The 21,635-nt window shown below is 37.5% G+C and overlaps 1 protein-coding gene across 1 annotated transcript in view; it reads right to left on the bottom strand.

Moving 5' to 3' along the window:
- The window catches only part of Pard3b (par-3 family cell polarity regulator beta), a 1,015,658-nt gene that overhangs the window by 195,765 nt on the left and 798,258 nt on the right, over positions 1–21,635 (bottom strand). The window contains exon 19 of the mRNA XM_047544116.1: positions 15,265–15,375. Coding sequence (XP_047400072.1) covers positions 15,265–15,375 — 111 coding nt within the window. The remainder of the gene's footprint in view (positions 1–15,264; positions 15,376–21,635) is intronic.

Raw genomic sequence — 21,635 nt, 5'->3', positions numbered from 1 at the left:
CAAAAATAGGCAAAATTTTTCAGCAAACTATTTTAGTACATGGCTATTACTTTCCCACTGATAACTAAAACTTCACCAATTGTTTTAATTATATAAGTAACATTCAAAATCTAATATTTCTTTATACTTTGAAGTCAACTAGGACATTACTAAATATCTTTTCTCTACTGAGATATAAGGAAATGAAACAATTATTAGTTATAATATATGCCTCAAGAGAATTAGGATTTAGACATGAACAAAAGACATTGAATTGTAGGAGAGTATATAGTAAGGAATATTTTCTAAGGCTCTAATTCAATGATAATGTGCACTCCTAATTATGGATTCACGGTTTAGTAATATTGCCTTCCTGAGACAGAAGCTCTATGGATCTGGTATATTACAAATGGCTGTTGCCATTTTTCATAATCCTTCATTTACATACAGCTTTTAAAGCATGCCCCCTAAAATATAATCTGCACCATGAATTCTGATTAAATCAGTTCAATATACAACTCAAAAGGATCCTCCCTTGACAGAGAAGAGCCAACGTGTGTCTCATCCAATCAAAATTCATTTTCCCTAAAAAGGCAAATCATTCATTTTAAAAGTTTGAAATGGATGCTTTAAAATTAATTTCCACTGGTTAAATTTAAGCCAATGGAAGAGGATAGGGCAAGAGCCCAAATTAAACAAAACAAAACAACACCTCTCTGGGCCCCATAGCATTTCCATTAGTTTATGGAGTGGATAAATTTCATTCACTTTAAGGTCTTGTCTCAGGATCTGGTTCAGTGAAAGGGAAACAGGTGTAGATGGTCCTGATGGACTGGCTACTATGCTTCACTGATCCATTTCCACTGTCCTGTGGCTGGTTACAAATGACCTTGTGTTTCTTGACAACATTTCAGAGCCTGGGAAAAGTCTTACTTCTTTAAACTACATGGCTTTGTTGACCGTTGATTTAGCCTATTCTGCCCCTTAGTTCCATTCTAGTAATTATTCACTCGAAAAATAAAATTACAATCAGTGTGGTTTTATATTTGTTCACTCATTCATTCATTCATCCATTATTCAACAACTACTTATAGAGTGCTTATTCTGTGCAATGTAATGCATTAGATGCTGAGAGAAATAGAAAAATGATTAGGATGTGGTCCTCACCCCAAGGCAATTGCAAGCTAGTGAGGGAGAGAAGGCATGCTTGCGATTACAAACAGGTACTATTCAATACAGAAAAAGAATAGCAGTAATCATGATGTGCGTCTACTAGGTGTGAAGCACAGGTCTAAGTACATTAAACATCTCACCTTATATAAATTTCATGGGAATGCTGAAGGTTAGACTATTTCTCTCCCTCTCTCTCTTCTTCTTCTTCCTTCCCTCTCTTTCTGTCTCTTTTTTTCTAAATGGGCAAGCAGAGGTCAGACAGTTTTAGCAAAATATGCCTGGCCACACTGCTAGTTCAGGCTAGAGCCAGGCTTCAAACCTAACACTGATGTTAGTGCTCATTGTCTTTCAAATAGAGACCATCTCTAGGGAAAATGTGAGATGCTCACAATTTATTGTTCATCCCCCTATGCCTGGCATTATTTGAATGTGCCACTTCAGTACCTCATTTAATCTTCACATTGTTACCATGATGGCTGTATGCCCACTTTTCAGCTAAAGCAACTGAAGATAAGCATGATTAAGTAACTTGACCCAGGGTATTTAATGGAATAATTTTCTTCCAGCTTGGGTTTTTTGGGAAAGTATGATGTAAGAAGAGAGATTTCACTGAATTTCCAAGAATATGGACATTCCAGGAAGAAGGAGGGCATTCCAGGCAGGGAAAATGGTATTAGGAATGGCACAGAGATTGGAAAGTACTATGGAAATGTCAAAAAGTGTGAACATTCCAGATTAGCTGAGCAATGGGTCATAATATCCAGAAGTGGGAATTATGATTAGTAAGTTAAGATATTGTCAAAATCAGGTTGAGCGAGGGTTTTGGACTATTGCACTAGGCAACGGAGTGCCACTCTAAGTTTTAGAGAGAGGAATGACTTTGATCAACTCATTATAGGTTGAGTATTCCTTATATCCCAAATCCAAAATACCCCGAAATTAAAAACCTTTCGAACCTCAAATTGATGCTCAAAAAGTTTTGGGTTTCAGAGATGTTTGGATTAGGTTTGCTCAATTGGTAAAGTCTACACAGATATTCTAAAACCTGAAAAACTTCACAGTACAAAATATTTGTGAACCCAAGAATTTCAGATAAGGGATGTTCAACCTGAATTACTGGTCTCCTCACCTCTAACCTGTCATATGTAGCAATCTCTGCTTCAAGATATAATGATTTCACAAATTAACACATACTTGTTAAATGTCTCCAAGAACATGAATGCTAAAAATTTTTATCTACATAGCTCATTGTTGTTACTGTTTTTAAAGAGGGGAAGGGGCATTTCAGTGACCTCTTAGAGAAGCAGAGTTTAATACGATTGCCCAAATCACTTTGACTTCTTATTTCTTGACTCTGAAATCAAACACAGACACAAAGTAAAAAGGGGCAGGCCTTTGAGCCTGGAAAAGGGCTCAGGTTATTTGGAACACTAATCTGAAGTCATTTCAAATTCACTGTAAAGTTATTAAGTAATTAAACTTCAGGGCAAAGACAAGTGGATGGAAGTGAGGGGAAGGGGAAGGGGGAGGGGGAAGACACTTTGATTCCATTTCTACCAGACTTAATACAAAATATTAGCAGATCAGAGTTACTCTACTTCCCCCTTAAATACAACCGAAATGCAAATGTGAGGATTTTGTGAATTTAAGGAGTGTGGTTACAAGTGTTTCCTGCAGTCACACACCCTGTGGACTTGGAGAAGCTGGCAGTCACCCATGCCATTTGTGTCCCTTCTCCCTGAATCTGTTTCCATGGTTGCCAAGCACTGGCTGCAGTCAGCCCTCCCTTGCCACTGTGCTGCCATCTCATGCCAAGCTCACTGTGCTTAAGGAGCAACTTCCAACCAGTGATCAATAAGAAATGAGGAGAAGCTTCTTGAATGGAAGTATCTGGCAACACTCCCAGCTGGGCAAAGTCTGCATTCAAGTTGGCTTTCTTCATTGTAACAGGATCCAATTCAACAACTTTCACAGATGGTGTGTCTTGGAGCATTCCAGGCTCCTAGAAGCTACTGAGTGGGTGATCAGGGGGCTTCAATCCCCAAAGCAGGTCAGAAAATAACATGGAACACCTAGAGTGAACCAGATGCTTGCTTCATAAACACTGCTTTATTTTTCACAACAATCATTTGACAGATGAGAAGACTGAGGCTTGAAGCAGGTAAGCAGCTTAACAGTGCATTCGTGCTAAGTAAGGTCTTACCCAGGTCTGACCTACTCCTGGACCTTGTGGTCTTTCCATTTGACCACATGCCTTCCCTGGGTTCTATCTAGGTAAGTCAGTCCCAAACATGGCTATAAACGACAATCACTTGAGAAGAGGTTTTGAAGTATACATCCCTAGTGTTCATCATGGTACTACTAAACGTCTGTAGTACACCTCTATCTATATCAATACATCTATATCTGTACTGTTTATCTAAAACAGGGTTTCCCAACCATGGTACCACTGACATCTTGGGCCAGATAATTCTTTGTTGTAGTGGGCTGTCCTCTGTATTGTGAGATGCTGAGAAACATCCTTGTTTTCTACCCACTAGGTTCCAAGAGCACCTCTCTACACTATGACAACTGAAAGTGTCCTCATTTATTGTCAAAGGCCCCCAGGAGGCAAAATTACCCCAAGACTAGACCCAGATATCTAAAAAGAAACTCAGGAAATGTGGAAAAGGTATAGCTAAAGCTTTGAGCTTGTAAATCACAGGCCTAGGTTAGGGTTTTTATATGAAGGGTGTGAGAGGGGAAAAGACAGATTCCAGAAAATAATAGGTGGAGTAGTCTTTTAACTAGTACAGTTTGCAAGTCCATGTGAATAATAGCTAATCTTAACTTTCAGAGTGGATGTGTTGTCATGGAAGCTTTCCAAAGCAGGATACACTATGATATACGTCCAAATAAGAAAAGAAGATGAGATAAAATTCTAGAAAAAAAAATACATATATACAATTTTCGTACCAGGGATTGAACCCAGGGGTATTTAACCACCTTAACCATTGTGTCAAATCCCCAGTCCTTTTTTGTTTTTCTTTTTGAGACAGGGTCTTGCTAAGTTACTGAGGCTGGCTTTGAACTTGTGATCCTCCTGTCTCAGCCTCCCAAGTCTGGGATTAAAGTCATATACCACTGTGCCCAGCTATTATTTGATTTTTTTAAAAACTTGATATATCTACATTTTTTCAGAGGATTTTTAGCAAAGCAAGTGTTCAAGACCATTGTCCAGCCCCAAACAGTAAATGTTTTGGATTCACTTAAACTTTATTTATTTCTAAGTTTTAGAAATTTTTTCTTCTAAAGAACTGAGTAGTTAAAGAGCATGTAATTCAAACCCAAAATACAAAACTGAGAGCTTTAAGTATTATTATGCTTACTTCATTTCATGGCAATGAAATGAGGAACCTATTAAGAACCCATCCTCAAAGGTGGTTTATCCAAAATCATTAAAATTAGTGATAAAATGGGAACTCTTGTTCCTAAATTCTAGTTACCAAAGGGCTTTCTACCAGGTTATGGTCCCTATAAACTTTCACAGGACATTCTCTTCTTGGTTTCTACCACTGCTACATAATCCCCATCAAATCAAGTCTATCTGTTCAAATGAACATAAAATCCAGTGGATTACCAAAGTTTGTTGGTTATATGTAATAAATATTAATTTATTTAGTATATATGTATTAAAAACAAATATCCTGGATCAACAGAACATTTTAGAATTTTTTTCCCAAACTTTAACCAGATCAGCTATTCTAAACATTTTGCAAAATCACTGCGGGTAGTTTAGTATTATTCCTCTTCAGAATGTATTTCGACAGCACTAAGATTGCATACAGTGATGTAATATGTTACTCCAGGGTATATGAATATAAGAGCATTCTTTTACGACGGTTTTAAAGAGTGGGTGTACTTTATAGAAGTTTGTCTAAATGACTGTTGGAAAGCATGCCAGTCTAGTGATTCATTTTATGTATTAATCCACACTGCCTGACAAGTAGTTGCTAATACAGCACTTCTAACATTGATTCAAATTCCATAAAAGGCTTTTGGCTCATAAAAAATGCTGGCATGGCATTAGGATGGAGGTGTTCCATCTCTTGTCTATAGGAATTGAATAATGTGCCAAGTTCTGTTGGTGACCATAAGCATTTCTGAGAAGATAGGCATTACAAAGATCAAATAAATGTGTAGGTATTAAGGACACCCACATCCTCCCTGGGTTTTACTCCCTACCCCTCTAAATTAGAGCAGAATCCTGAAACATGACCCTTGAATAAGAGTGATCAAGGTATGTGACCACTAGGCCATTGTTCTCTCTCTTTACCTTCCTCTCTTTTGTTTTTAATCCTCATTTAAGAAAGGAAACTCTCCCTACCTTAACACAGCATCCACAGTCATCACTGGGAAACAGCAAATCTCTTTCCATTCACCGAGATGGTTAGTACTATGAAAAACAGAAATCTGATAGCTTCTTTCTGTCAGCATAAAATGAGAACATGACCTTGTCCAGAGAAACACCATCAAGTAATATTTTTCATAACTTCCATGTGGTGATGATCTAATAAGAATCTAAAAGTAATTAACTGGGTCTCTTTTAGCCAACCAAAGCCCTATTCAAATACACATTTTTATCAGGATTCTGAGGGAGCCATAAATTGGGGCATTTTGAAAAACTGGGATCTAATCCAGTCCATGATCTGATCAGGGTTCAGTAGTAATAATAAATTGGGACTATTAAAACTGGGAATCATTCCAACATTTTATTTTGCCCAAACCACAGGACCTAGCAAATTCTACTGCAAAAGACAGGGATATTCAGTGACGAGTAAAACCATGCTGAATTAATCATTTGTAGGTAATCATGCCAAAACATGGGTGTTTTCAACAGTTTAAATAGTGCCAGAGTTTAAGTTCGGTAAATAATTAATTATCAAGAGTCACTTGGCAAATTAAAGAAATCAACCTTCTGGTTACTTTAATAAAATATGCACTCTTTTTACAATACAATAATGACAAACTCCTATCAATTCGTTTGTTGCTGTGTGTACTTAGGAGTATAATGCATATGCATGTTAAAACTAAAATGTTAACACAACTTGTAATAGTTTTCCTTCTTAGACTACAATAAGCATCTTCATTTCTCAATATGAGCCAATGTTGGATAAACTCTAGTCTTATTCTGGTTTTCATTTCAATTTCCAGTAACATAAAAGTCCTCCATAATTAAATAAAATGCTGAGAGGTTGGGAATAGATTTTCACCCACTTGAATTCTCAAACAATAAATGGTTTCTGAATGTTTTTATATCTCGAAGATGCATTTCGTTTATGTGGGGAACTTGCAGCTGCATAATTAAATCTTGGTTTGCCAAATATCAAAAACACATGTATTGATTTAAACTAAGGGAACAGGCCACAAGCAGCTCAGCTGATAAGGCGAGGGAGAAGCCTCTGCAGTTCTTGGAAGGCTTCCCGAAAGGAAAGAAAACTAAGAACCTTGAATTCAGACACTGAAACCGATTAACTTTCCTAAATCTTAGTTTCACTCTCACTTAGGCATTTGGTTCAAGACAGTTGTCCAAAACAAGAGCCATATGTTTTCATACTTCTCAATGCTAAACTGAAGTCATGGCCTGCCCTGCCCCCACCTCCTCATTTATCCTGCTCAGGTTCTAACAAGATCTACAAAAGTAATGTTTAATTAATGCAACAGATATTTCCCTGCTAAATAAACTCTGGCATGGTATAAGAGGAATAGAAGGTCTTGCAGCACCTAACTCTTATGAAAGTTTTTTTTTTTTTTTCAATCTCAGTAAGAGGTTGCATTAATAAATTTTTATTGCTGGGTCAATAATATGGGACTTTAGTGGAAGACAGCTTCAGTGTCAGTGAAGATATTTTCTCCAGCACAATAATGCTAAATAAACAGGGAGCAGTGTGTGTGTTGGGCGGGGGAAGAGTGATAATTTTCTTTAGCCAATCTCTACCTGACTTCTTTTGTTGTTGATGGGAAGTGGGAAGATATAAGGGATTGAACTCAGGACCACCGGCCACATCCCCAGCCCTATTCTGTATTTTATTTAGAGACAAGGTCTCACTGAGTTGCTTAGCGCCTCACTGTTGCTAAGTCTGGCTTTGAACTCACGATCTTCCTGTCTCAGTCTCCCAAGCTGCTGAGATTACAGGTGTGAGCCTCCACACCGGCTCTACCTGACTTTTAGGAGAGTATTAAGAATACAAGTACTTAAGTACTTTATTGGGCCAAGAATCTTGCTGATTTTGTATTTTGCAGAAGGTTACTCAGGTCTTAGAATTAAATGACAAAATGCATTTCCTGACATGTTAAAACAATCTCATGCTGTCATCTTATGATGCTGATTTACATAATCTGAATGTGTAGAAAATGCTAATTTAATTTAGCTTGAGAAAGTATTCCAGGAGAAATAATCTTTGAATATAATGTTGAGTTCATCTTTCTAGCAATGGATAAAGGCCTTTGAAACTAATGTTTTCTTATGGCCAATCTCACTGAAGCATAAACATAAAGAATGAGTTTGTTTAATTCAGGGCAGCATTGACATGAACTGCTTGACTTGTGTTAGGAGGGGACACATCATCAACTCAGGAAATCAAATGAGACTAAGAAAATCCTACCCCACAGTCTTGAGCAAGAAACTTGGTCATATACCATGAGATAAGAATGAGAATAGCATATACATTACCATGAACCAATTCTATGTCAAGTTCAAGAAAGATCACTCTAGAAAACCCAAATTAAATGCTCCTATCCTCAGCATTTAGCTCTCTCTCAGACCATAAAATCTGGGAAGGAACCTAGAGATTAGCTAAGGACAAATGTCATGCTAATGACGCACACAGGTATTTTAGATGGTATATGACTTAATGTATTTAATTGTACAAACTAATATTTTATCTATTTGAATATGTATACATATAATTAAGAAGGAATAAAATATATCAGTGATTGAGGTTTATGAAATCCCAATATTTACCTAATGAATGAATCCTTTCTAAATGTACTTATTGGCCTATTAGACATTTCCAGTGTCAACAAACCTACTGCTTCATAACAAGTTCTAATTTGGGGGATGTTTTCCCTTCTATTATCTGAGGGGTACATCTCTGAAATTAATGTTGCATTAGTGTCTTCAAGTAAATAAATGAATGGCCAAATAAGCAAATAGATGCATAGATAAAGTAGAATAGGGTAAATGGGTGCCATAAGACAAATCTAACTGCTCTTTTATGTAACTCTTCTTCAAGCATGTGAAAGCAACCATTTTGACTCTGTGTGTTCTTTGTCCCCAGGTCATTCAATGTTTCTCATAAGACATGGATTTAGAGTTCCATTCTTCTTGTGAGGAAGAGCACAGGATATTCCAGGTGTCATCTGTGCAGTGTAAGATAGGAATTACTTTTTGTACATGAACTCCTAGTACACACAGCCTAGGACTGGATTAAGATTTGGCAGGCATATTGTCATGTTGACTCATGCTAAACTTACTCTCAACTAAAACCATCAGGCAGATTTTTCATATATTTGGTATTAAGTCAAACCTTCCACATCCTGTTTGTCTAGTTCATTTTTGGACCTAAACCCAAGACTTTACATTTATTCCTATTAACTTTTTTATGTTTGATTTGTTCCATTGTTCCAGGTGCTTCTGTCATCATACATATTTTTAACCCCTGCAGCGTTTTGGCATTCACGATGTGACCAACAGGTCACCATCCCTTTGTATCACTGCTTAGCACACAGGGGTTATAAATAAATTTTCAAGACATATTTATTCTCAGGCTTATATTGGTAGAATACTCATTGGCAGTATTTGGGTACAATTTCTCATACAGCTAACAATCCTTTTAAGGATATGTCACCTGGCATACTACATATTTCTCTGCATTATTATTATTTGGGAATCAATCTCACAAAAGAGGTGAAAGACCTCTACAATGAGAACTACAGAACACTAAAGAAAGAAATTCAAGAAAACCTTAGAAGATGGAAAGATCTCCCATGTTCTTGGATAGGAAGAATTAATATTGTCAAAATGGCCATACTACCAAAAGTGCTATACAGATTCAATGCAATTCCAATTAAAATCCCAATGATGTACCTTACAGAAATAGAGCAAGCAATTATGAAATTCATCTGGAAGAATAAAAAACCCAGAATAGCTAAAGCAATCCTTGGCAGAAAGAGTGAAGCAGGGGGTATCGCAATACCAGATCTTCAACTCTACTACAAAGCAATAGTAACAAAAACGGCATGGTATTGGTACCAAAATAGAAAGGTGGATCAATGGTACAGAATAGAGGACACGGACACAAACCCAAATAAATACAATTTTCTCATACTAGACAAAGGGGCCAAAAATATGCAATGGAGAAAAGATAGCCTCTTCAACAAATGGTGCTGGGAGAATTGGAAATCCATATGCAACAGAATGAAACTAAACCCATATCTCTCACCGTGCACGAAAATAAACTCAAAATGGATTAAGGATCTTGGAATCAGACCAGAGACCTTGCATCTTATAGAAGAAAAAGTAGGTCCAGAGATTCAACATGTCGGCTTAGGACCAGACTTCCTCAACAGGACTCCCATAGCACAAGAAATAAAAGCAAGAATTAATAACTGGGATAGATTCAAACTAAAAAGCTTTCTCTCAGCAAAGGAAACTATCAGCAATGCGAAGAAAGAGCCTACAGAGTGGGAGAAAATCTTTGCCAATCATACTTCAGATAGAGCGCTAATCTCCAGAATCTATAAAGAACTCAAAAAACTCTACACCAAGAATGTAAATAATCCAATTGACAAATGGGCTAAAGAAATGAATAGACACTTCACAGAAGAAGATCTACAAGCAATCAACAAACATATGGAAAAATGTTCAACATCTCTAGTAATAAGAGAAATGCAAATCAAAACCACCCTAAGATTCCATCTCACCCCAATTAGAATGGCGATTATCAAGAATACCAGCAACAACAGGTGTTGGCGAGGATGTGGGGAGAAAGGTACACTCATACATTGCTGGTGGGGTTGCAAATTAGTGCAGTCACTCTGGAAAGCAGTGTGGAGATTCCTTAGAAAACTTGGAATGGAACCACCATTTGACCCAGCTATCCCACTCCTTGGCCTATACCCAAAGGATTTAAAATCAGCATATTACAGAGATACAGTCACATCAATGTTCATAGCTGCTCAGTTCACAATAGCCAGACTGTGGAACCAACCTAGATGTCCTTCAATTGATGAATGGATAAAGAAAATGTGGTATATATATACAATGGAATATTACTCAGCCATAAAGAATGATAAAATTATGGCATTTGCAGGCAAATGGATGAAACTGGAGAATATCATGCTAAGTGAGATAAGCCAATCTCAAAAAACCAAAGGAAGAATGATATCGCTAATAAGTGGATGATGACACATAATGGGGGGTGGGAAGGGTTAGTGTTGGGGTTGGAGTTGGGTTTAGGGAGGTGGGCAGGAATGGAGGAAGGAAGGACTGTATAGATGGAGGGGAGGGGTGGGAGGGGAGGGGGGGAAGGGAAAAAATGGCAGAATGAATCAAACAACATTACCCTATGTAGATCTATGATTGCACAAATGGTATGCCTTTATGCCATGTGCAGACAGAGAAACAACATGTGTCCCATTTGTTTACAATAAAAAAAAAAAAAAAGAAAGTGTAGGGCATTTACCCAGTAACAAAGCAATAGTAACTCCCTCCCTACCACCTCCCTGCATTTATGATAATCAAAAATGTCTATAGAGGGAAGAATAGAAGTTCACTGGATTAGACAAAGGGAAATGAAGGGAAGGGAAGGTGGATGGGAATAGAAAAGACAGAAGAATGAATCAGACATAACTTTCCTTTGCTCATATATGAATACACAACTAGTGTAAGTCTACATTATGGACAACCACAAGAATGGGATCCTAATTGGAATAGGTTGTACTTCATGTATGTATAATATGTCAAAATACACTCTACTGTCATGTGTATCTAAAAACATCAAAAAAAAAAATGTCTCCAGATATAGCCAAACATCCCTTGGGGGCAAAACTGCCCTCTCCCATTAAGAATCACTATTGTAGACTATGCGTCCTTCCAATAACTAGTGACCCAATCCACCTGTTATGGTTGTTGTTGACCACTTCATAGGCATAGCTATGAAAAAAGAAAAAGTATTCACATTAATACAAAACAGTTTCACAGCAAGAATTAGATATGTAGATTAACTAAAATAAGATAGGAAACTAATGGGAAACATGGAGAAGGATAATATTCCCTAAAAATTTACAGGTTTTAGATTAATCCTGTTACAGAGAAATTGAACCTTCAATAGGAATGGTATGACTACACAGGTCATCTATAAAGTCTTTATTACCTGGATGTTCATCAAAGTATTATTTAGAGCAGTGAAAAATATAAATGAATTAGTTGTTTGACAATGAGAGACAACTCTTTATTATTTGTTGATTTCATAAATATTACGCAGTGGCAAGATGACAATTGTGAATCATTAATAGCATGGGAAATATTTGCAAAATAATGCTATGAAAAAAGCAAGCCATTATAAATAGAGTATGGCAATCAAGTTTTCAAAGGACATATATGCACAGAGAAAGGATCATGAAAATATGAATAGTGGCTATGGAATTACAATGGGATTATTTATAATTTTAAGTCTTTATACTTTTTTATGAGTTGTGGTTTAGATCTGAACTGTCCCTCAGAGGTCATGTGCTAAAAGGCTTGGTTGTCAGCCTGTGGTGGTATTGGGAGGAAATGGACCCTTTAGGAGAGGCCTGTTGGAGGATGAAGGTGGCTGGGAGCATGCTCTTGAAGGGGATATTGAGACCCTGATCCCCTCTCTCTCTCTCTGCTCTCTGGCACCATGAGATGAGCAGCTTTGCTCCACCTCATGGTCCCCACCATGACATTCTGCTTTACTATAGATTCAGACACAACGTAGCCAAGTAGCCATGGACTGAAACTGTGAGTCAAAATAAACCTTTCTTTCTTTTAAATCATTTTATTCAGATATTTTATGACAGCAATGGAAAGCTAACACGATGTTTCCAAAATTTTCTTAGTGAACTTAAATGCTCTTGTAAGTTTTCTTTTGTCTGTGTGTGTGTGTGTGTGTGTGTGTGTGTGTGTGTGAATGTGAGAGAGACAGAGAGAGAGAGAGAGACAGAGAGAGAGAGAGAGAGGTGATTCTAGAGATAATGACCCATATTTGGCTAAGTGAGAGAGTAGTGGCAAGGGTTCTTTACTTGTTTACAGAAGAGTGTGTCAGTGAGGCAGGATACTTTGGAGAGGAAACATAAGAAAAGATGATAATATTTGTACACTGGGTCACTTGCTCTTCTTAGAAAAAAAATCTGTCCATAATTTTCATAAAATAAGAATTTTTAATATTCTGGTCACACCCTGTGACTCCAAACCAGTGATTCTCAGACTTTAGAATGCTGAAGAGTTCCCTTGGGTTTACCCATTAAAGTTTCCTGGGATCCAACTCCTAAGATTCTGATTCTGCAATTCTGGTATGGGGCTCAGGAGTTTCCATTTTTAACGAGCTCCTCTAGGGACTCTGTCTGACACAGGTGGTCCATGGACCACATTTTTAGAAACACTGCTATAATCAGTCATGTGGTCTGATTCGGATATTGTTATGCCTCTATTTTCAAAAATTTCTTCTTGGTTAGGCACTAAAAAGATCGCCAATGGTTATGTTGGTAAATCGACTCTTTGAAAAAATGTCTAATTTATTGCATTTGGCAATTTTTGTGTTGTAAATATCCCCACCATGGCCCATTTCAAGTTACCAATAATTTAACAACCAGCTCAGAAATTTCTTGGAAGTTTAATAATTGGCTGGTATAAACTAATTATAGCACTGTATAGTATATATATACTTTTTAAAAAAGATATACTAATGATAAACTATTATTTTACCTATGACACTGGGATGGAACAAGTAAGCAATAGGATAGCTTGAATTGTTCAAGGAAACCACTTTCAAATGTATTAGGGAAAAAGCACAATAATAACTTTTATCACTCTTTCCTAGTTGATTCTATTTTTCCAAAGCCATACCACGAAGAGTGCTACACTCACTGAGTTCTTTGGAAGTTGTGAATTGGTTTCCTATGGATGATGGAGAGCCAAGGAACAGGACTCTGGGGTTGGGAGCAAAGCCAAATGTTCAGCCTCTACCTCCACCTTCCTTGGCCCTGTTGAAATGTCCTGGGTCATTAATTCTATAGCACCCAACCATAAAATCAACTCCTTCGACTTCTTCCTGTAGCACATGATTGAGACAATGTTGTCTCTAGGAAACCCATTTCAGATGTGTTTTATGTGTTCATCTGTGGGAAGTGGCCTAAGTGGGGGCTAATAGCATAGTTCTTTCAATATTTTGACCAAACATATTTTAAAATTGGACCTGAAGCCCATATAGTCAGCTGAGGCGAATTTACAGCCCTGCTTTTAAGAACAAAACTCCCTCAGGCACCTGCTTCCTAAGAGCAAAACCAGAAAGGAAATGAACTCTTGCTTAAAGACAACCCACCTTATTTTATGGGTTATCAATTTTCTACTTGGCACACAGTTCCCCAGCTACTAAGAGGTTTTTGCCCCCCATCTCAAGCAAGTACTGAGCTGCAAAAAAATTGTCAAGTTTGCATTCTAGCAAAGGGCTCAGTTTCCTGAAGATGAGACACAGGACACGGAGCCTCAGTAAGCAAAGTCAGGGGAGTAGCAAAGATCTATGATGTAGGCTTACCATGCAGACATCTTTGCCAATATATGCATTAAAATTTGAGCCTGAATTACATTTTACATTACAGGATTACTGAATCTTGGGCTATGATGGCGAATGTATTTCTTGTCTTTGGAGTGGCTCTGCCAGGTGAATAGTCAACAACAATGTAAAACACTTGATTTCCTTTTAACTGTTCTGGTGACCCTGGAACTGAGCTTATCAACCTCTCAAAAATGAGAGGAAAAAAAAAAAAAAAAAACCTAAATAGCTTTTTCCCCCTTGCTATTGATAAAGTCAGACTTCTCAATGAAAACAGACTACAAGATAGGGGCCAAAGGTTAACAGTAGACACTCTTAGACTGCTGTGAGCTAGAAAACACAATGGATAGATGTGTTTTTCTTAGTACGCATACTAGACCCAAAAGACAAATATAAAAACTGATCTTTATAAACTACAAGAACAAATAAGCAAATGAAAAGATGGATAAATCTGACTGCCATGTAATGAAGTCAAGAATCAAAGGCTTCAAATTATATACTAGCTTTTTCATAATCTCAGTCTTTTCCTGAGCTTTATTTAGTTGGGAAGGCAAAGAATTTTCAGGAGAAATATGAATATTCAATTACATGTTTCAAAATCAGACATTTACACATCCACTTGGGATAAGTGCCAGAGTTAACATCAAAGATATGTGAAGGACCTCTTGTCCAAATGGAACATTAAGCTCCTCAAATAGGAGAATTCAGCCCTTGCAAATTGTCATTATTTCAGCAAATGAAGCCGGCCTTTTAACAGATGGGCAACATACTTTTCAGCTTGCTGATAGCCTAATAAAAGACAGTGGCTTTTTTGAAAAATGAAGGACATGTATTTCTCAAATTACACTACCCAAACGGATTTTGCAGAATAAAATTAAGAAGGCATACAACAGCCTGACGAAAATTAGGAACAGACTATGGGAACTTGATAGTTCTAAACATCAATATCAAAATGACCTTTGCATTAAAAGAAAAAAAAAAAAGGTTCATTGTTTAAACCACAAGGAAAACGGGCATCGATATAGTCAAAACTGGGAGTAGCGAATTACGGAATTATAGGTACTGATGTAAGAAAAATGCAAAATTATTTTCTTCTTGAAAATATAATCAAAATTCCTCAGAAAGGCAGGTTGGTTTTACGTCAGCTGTGTTTTCTTTTACATGAGTCGACCTCTTTGGTTCTTAAAGGAAAAATCTCTCCAGTCGATTGTTTCAATGACCAAATTAAACACAGACCACAGATTCCAGTACAAGGGGGCTCAGCATGCCTGCTCACCGTTCCCGTTCGTCTTTCATTTTCTCCAGCTCTTCTTCTCTCAGGTTCCCGTGCTTCAGGGTGCCTTTCTGGTCAGTCTTTCCACCCTTATCGTCTTTCTTCTTTCCAAATCTAGTGAGACACAGAGATATTAACGATAATCATGTTGCTTTTGTGGCAAATTTGAGAGGTACATGAGATGTGTTCCTTAGGCCATAATTCTTGATTGTAATATGAGATCAGTTTGCAGGAGATGGAGACAAAATCAAATAACAAGAGCAGAAAAATAATATGGTTACTGGATTCCTTTCCTTTTCTTTTTTTTTTTTTTTGGGAAGATATTTATTACACAACAAGGGCAATATCATGTGATTAAAAAAGTAATAATTCTGAACTATTAATTCAATAGAGAGTGAAAAACTAAGTGATTATTGTTAATATACAACTACAAATTGACCTGTTTTCTGCGCAGTCCCCTAGAGCACCAATGCCATTGTCATTTAAGGCTAAATTCACAGGATGATATAATGTTGGGGCAGCCAGGGACCTCACCGAACACCTAATTCAGTGCTCTGGGGGGTTCTGAACCTCACCAGGACCTCCCGCTGGTTTGTGACAGAGCTGGGATTAGAACTTGATTGCCTCCTGCCCTGAGTTCTTTGCTCCAGGTCCCTTTCACTCTCTAATGTAGCACAGGCTTCCCAAGAGGGCTCCAGGGTAGGGCGCTTAGTGTGCTTGGTGTCTCCGTAGTTAAACGCGCACAGTAGCAATTATGATGCTTTATAAGAACACAGTGTTTCCTCGGCACGTTTAGGAAAATGGAAACTGCACAGTTGAAATGGAAAACAAAGCTGCAATTAAATTATTAGTAGGAGACACTCATATGTGACAGGCATTTTTCCCCCAATAGATGTTTTCTCCAGAAGCAACCCCCCACGGTCTTGGTACCAACACACATGAAAAAAGAGAATGTCTTGATGCTCCACTAATAGTGGGGATTATGCACTTTCTCCAGTTTTAAGGTAAACATTTCTAAACCTATGAAAATCCCATGTTTCTTTTTTCTTATTAAATAGGAACAGATTTTAACTGTGTATATGCTCTATATCTATCTATATATCTGTCCATCTATTCCTCCATCTATTATGTATCTTTTCTATCTACATTTATCATTTATCTATCATTTATCTATCATCTCTCTACACATCCATGCACTTCTATTCATCTATCTATATCTTCCTTTCTTACTATCTACTTCTCGCTTACTCTCGCTCTCTCACCTGGAAGATTTTAAAAATTAGAAGTATCTGGGATAGCCCTACTTCCCCATCTCCTTCTGACACATACATAGGACATTAGAATCTCCTTACATGAGAATCTGACATATAAATTTTAAAGAAAGTGCTGTATTCTAACCAGAATAATAGAAGAATCACAAAACAACTTGTTTCTGCCTTCTTTGGAATTCTATAAAAGTGGGCAGATATTTGCATCTTTCTGGAATGTGTTTGAGTCATAGCAGAGGTTGCTAGTTAAGTGGTAACCCTGGAGCATCACACCTGGAAGATGTCATTGCTAATATTCATAATCCTGCTGTTATCCCAGTACGGATTGCATTCTCCTCTCTCCAGAAGTCTCTCCTGGTCTTCACTCTTCTACCTGTTTGTCAATTTACAATTTAAGTGAGCGAGTTCTCTCCCATGAATTTTTTCCCCACTTAACTCTACTTCTACTGTATTTCTTCTTCTGCATTCAGTCTGGTCTTGGAACCCTCGTTCACCAACTATCAACTCTAACTTCACCCTATTGATCTCTAAGTCCTCAGGCATCTTTTTACCTCCTTTTTCTTTTTTGCCTCTCTTTCTGAATCCATTTTTTTGGTTTCATTTCACAAAAGAAATGACCTGATATCATTTATAGATGTAACTAGGGAACAGAGAGAAAATATAGACAAAAAAAAAGTGTAAGCTTTCAAATACATCCAGGTCTGCTGATACACTAAAAATCTCTCTTGAACCTACAAAGCAGGAGATAACTAAATCTTTTCTCAAGTACATTCTTTAGCTTTTCGTCATGCAGAAGAGTCTTAGGGACCACCTTATTACTCTAAATGCATTCTTGGGAGAAATCAGTACTTTAGTACATCATTTAGGTAAATAATTCTCTTAAAATGCCATTGAATATAATAATATCTGAATAAAAATTCAAAATTGTGAGGAGTCAGGGTAGAAAGGATGCCTCAGAATATTGACAAAGGCAAAAATGTTACCAAAGCTGTACATATCAGGATGCTCCATGTTCTGTATATTTTACTCTAAATTTGGGGGTTTGTGTTTTTTGAGATAAAAGTAGCCTTGTTTTTGAAGGATAAAACTTGCCTATTCCTAGTCTATATTGATCCTTATCCCCATGCCTTATAAACGATTTATCCTTCTGGCACCCAAGATACTTCACTTGGATCCCAGTTCAAAAATAGCTTTCCATGCCTCTATCATACTGAAATATGTTTGATAAAGAAAATGTTAGTTTTGGCCAGGCATGGTGGCACACACCTATGATTCCAGCAGCTTAGGAGGCTGAGGCAGAAGGATTACAAGTTCAAAGTCAGCCTCTGCAACTTAGCGAGTCCATAAGCAACTCAGGGAGACCCTATCTATAATAAAATATAGAAAAGGACTGGGAATGTGGCAAAGTGGTTAAGTGCCCCTGGGTTCAATTCCTGGTACCAAAAAAAGAAAGAAAATTTTAGTTTTAAGTTGATTCTACCAAGTGTGTTTTCTTTTCTTTTCTTTTTAGCAAGAATTATCAATAAGTCAACTACTTTGTACGAATATTATAAATATTTTGATTTAAAGTTCATGATCTTTCACTACATTTTCAATTAAGAAGGGCAGAAATAGATATAAATTTATTTTGTTGGACAGAATGGCTACCAGTTACCTTATTTTATAAAGCTAAGGTAGCTTTAAGAACACAACCATGAAATAATCTTCAAAAAGATGCCCACATTGTTAAGATGAGGAACAAGAGACCTGGAGAAGTTAACTGGGATTGAGTTTTGAATGCACTGACGTCTTTCTCCAGTTTTGCAGGCAGATGACTCAGGTCAGGGGTGGTAGTGGTGGGGGGCAGTGGGGCATGAGAGGAAAGGACCAGTCTGCTTCTTTTCACCAGCCTTTGTTCTCCTTCCTCTCCTAGCAACCCTTTTGGGGGCCACCCCACAGTCATCCTTACTTCCCTGAGATAAAGAAAGGAGACATGGGAGGTTCATCTCCCCATGAGCTATTTTTGGAAGAAAAGTTATGAGGGCTGACCAGCTACAATTACTGCTCTGCACTCCAGGGTTTCCAATATCCCCTGCATTCCAGGCCTCCCATTATCTATTACCTTAGAAACTTGAGAGTTGACCACTCTGGGATAGGTGCCTTAAGGAAATTGCTTATAGGTCAACCTTGCTTTATATAAAGATATTTTCCTGAAAAATTCTGTACAAACATATGGTTTCAATCAGTAAAATCTTATTTTACATGTACCTGGGTAGCCTGTTTATAGAATCTTGTGATGGATCTTTTGGTAAAGTGGAAAAATCACCTTTCAACATATTCTTTATGTAAATTCAGATTTTCATGAATTATAAGTATGCTTTAAACACCTGCCCCTGTTGGTATCTGTAGAGGTTATATAAAACAGTCTCACAGAAAACTTTCTCTCCTTTCCTTTCTCTTTCTCTTTCCCTCCTTTCCTTCCTTCCTTCCTTCCTTCCTTCCTTCCCTTTTTTTCTTTCTTCCCTCCTTCCCTTTTTTTCTTTCTTCCCTCCTTCCCTTTCTTTTCTTTCTGCTTCCTTTCATTTATTCATTTAAAAATATTGCTTAGGTATCTACTGTGTGTCAGATACTCATAAACTGTAGGTATAGATTTGTTTGGGTCAGCTTTTTTGCCACTGTGATTAAAAGATCTGACCAGAACAATTTTAGAGGAGGAAAAGTTTGTTTGAGGATCTCACAGTTTCAGAGATCTCAATTCATAGAAGGCTCCATTCCTTGGGGTTTCAGGTGAGGCAGAACATCATGGTGGAAGAGTGTGGCAGAGGGAAGCAGCTTACATGATGATCAGAAAGCAGAGAGAGAGAGCCTAATACCCAGATACAAAACATATACCTCATAGCTATGCCCCCAGTAAACCACCTCCTCCGGGCACACCCCACCAGCCTCTGGTTACTACTCAGTTAAGCCCATCAGGGATTAATCCACTGATTAAATTAAGACTACAATGCAATCATTTTTCCTCTGAACTTTCTTGCATTGTCTCACTCGTGAGCTTTTGGGGGACACTATATCTAAACCATAACAAGGTTCATACTGGGTCGAGACACAAACCACACACTATCCTCATAGAATTTACACTCCAACAGAGCACTCACCAAGCAAGCATAAATACAAAATCACAAAGACTATGGTCATAGGAGAGACAACAATGGAGAATTGATGATAGGGGAAGGGCTCAAGAAAGATACGGAACTTAAACAGACAAGGGTGGGAGGCTCCAGACAAACAGCTCCTAGGAGGAGGAAGCAGCACAGGCAGAGGACATGTGCTTGGTTTTCCAAGTGGTGAGAGAAGGCCAGGTGGCTGTACCCAGGAGCACAAAGGGGAGACGAATTTGGATATGAATGGGAAAGTCTTGGACTGCAGGTGTGAGAAGCTTGGGGTATTGTTTAAGAGTCATTTCTTAGTAATTTAAGGCACAGAGAAACTAAGTGAAAAAACTGGTTAACTTAAAGAGAAACAGAGGAATAACCAAGACATTTTGAGAAGAAGGGATAAAATGTTATGAGTGTGTTTAAAAGAGCACCCTGTTTGGTAAAGTTAAAAAGCAATAAATAAAAGCAAAATAAGCAAACACACTAAGCTGACGGGGGACAACCAACTGCAGGGACTACTGTAGGTAAAAGGTGATGGTGGATTGAACTGGAGAAGTGGCTCTTGAGGACAGAAGAAGACAGTGAGTGATTCAGAAATGGTCAACTGAGAGGGAGCAAAAGTTCAATTTTAAATATAATGATTTACAACAATCAATGGCTTTCCCATACATCAATAATTCATCTGCTGAGAAAGAAACCAGAACAAGTTCATTCACAACACCCTCAGAAAAAAATACAATTCCCAGAAATAAAGCTAACCAAGGAGGCAAGAGACCTCTACAACTAATATTAGAGAACACTGAAAAAGAAATTGAGAAAGATCCTAGAAGACGGAAAGACCTCCCGTGTTCAAGATAGACAGAATTAATATTATTAAAATGGCCACATTACTAAAAGCAATGTACAGACATAATGCAACTCCCATCAAAATACCAATGACACAGACAGAGACACATCTAGGAAAGAAAATTTCAGACCAATATCCTTAATGAACATCGACGCAAAAATTCTCAACAAAATTTTAGCAAATCGCATACAAAAACATATTAAAAAGATAGTGCACCATGATCAAGTGGGTTTCATCCCAGGGATGCAAGGTTGGTTCAACATTAGGAAATCAATAAATGTCATTCACCATATCAATAGACTTAAAGTCAAGAATCACATGATTATTTCCACAGATGCAGAAAAAGCATTTGATAAAATACAGCACCTCTTCATGCTCAAAACACTAGAAAAAATAGGGATAGTGGGAACATTCCTTAACATTGTAAAGGCCATCTACGCTAAGTCCATGCCTAATATTATTCTAAATGGTGAAAAACTGAAAGCATTCCCTCTAAAAACTGGAACAAGGCAGGGATGGCCTCTTTCACCACTTCTATTCAATATCATCCTTGAAACTCTAGCCAGAGCAATTAGACAGACCAAAGAAATTAAAGGGATACGAATAGGAGAAGAAGAACTCAAACTATCCCTATTTGCTGATGATATGATTGTATACTTAGAGGAACCAGGAAATTCCACCAGAAAACTTTTAGATCTCATAAGTGAATTCAGTAAAGTAGCAGGATATAAGATCAATGCACATAGATCTAAGGCATTTCTATACATGAGCGATGAATCTTCAGAAAGAGAAATTAGGAAAACTACCCCATTCACAATAGCATCGAAAAAAATAAAATACTTGGGAATCAATCTCACAAAAGAGGTGAAAGACCTCTACAATGAGAACTACAGAACACTAAAGAAAGAAATTCAAGAAAACCTTAGAAGATGGAAAGATCTCCCATGTTCTTGGATAGGAAGAATTAATATTGTCAAAATGGCCATACTACCAAAAGTGCTATACAGATTCAATGCAATTCCAATTAAAATCCCAATGATGTACCTTACAGAAATAGAGCAAGCAATTATGAAATTCATCTGGAAGAATAAAAAACCCAGAATAGCTAAAGCAATCCTTGGCAGA

Source organism: Sciurus carolinensis, chromosome 3 (assembly GCF_902686445.1).
Source record: "Sciurus carolinensis chromosome 3, mSciCar1.2, whole genome shotgun sequence".
Classification (NCBI taxonomy): domain Eukaryota; kingdom Metazoa; phylum Chordata; class Mammalia; order Rodentia; family Sciuridae; genus Sciurus; species Sciurus carolinensis.
The sequence above is the reverse complement of the archived record's forward strand: the minus strand, read 5'-3'. Positions and strand labels throughout refer to the sequence as shown.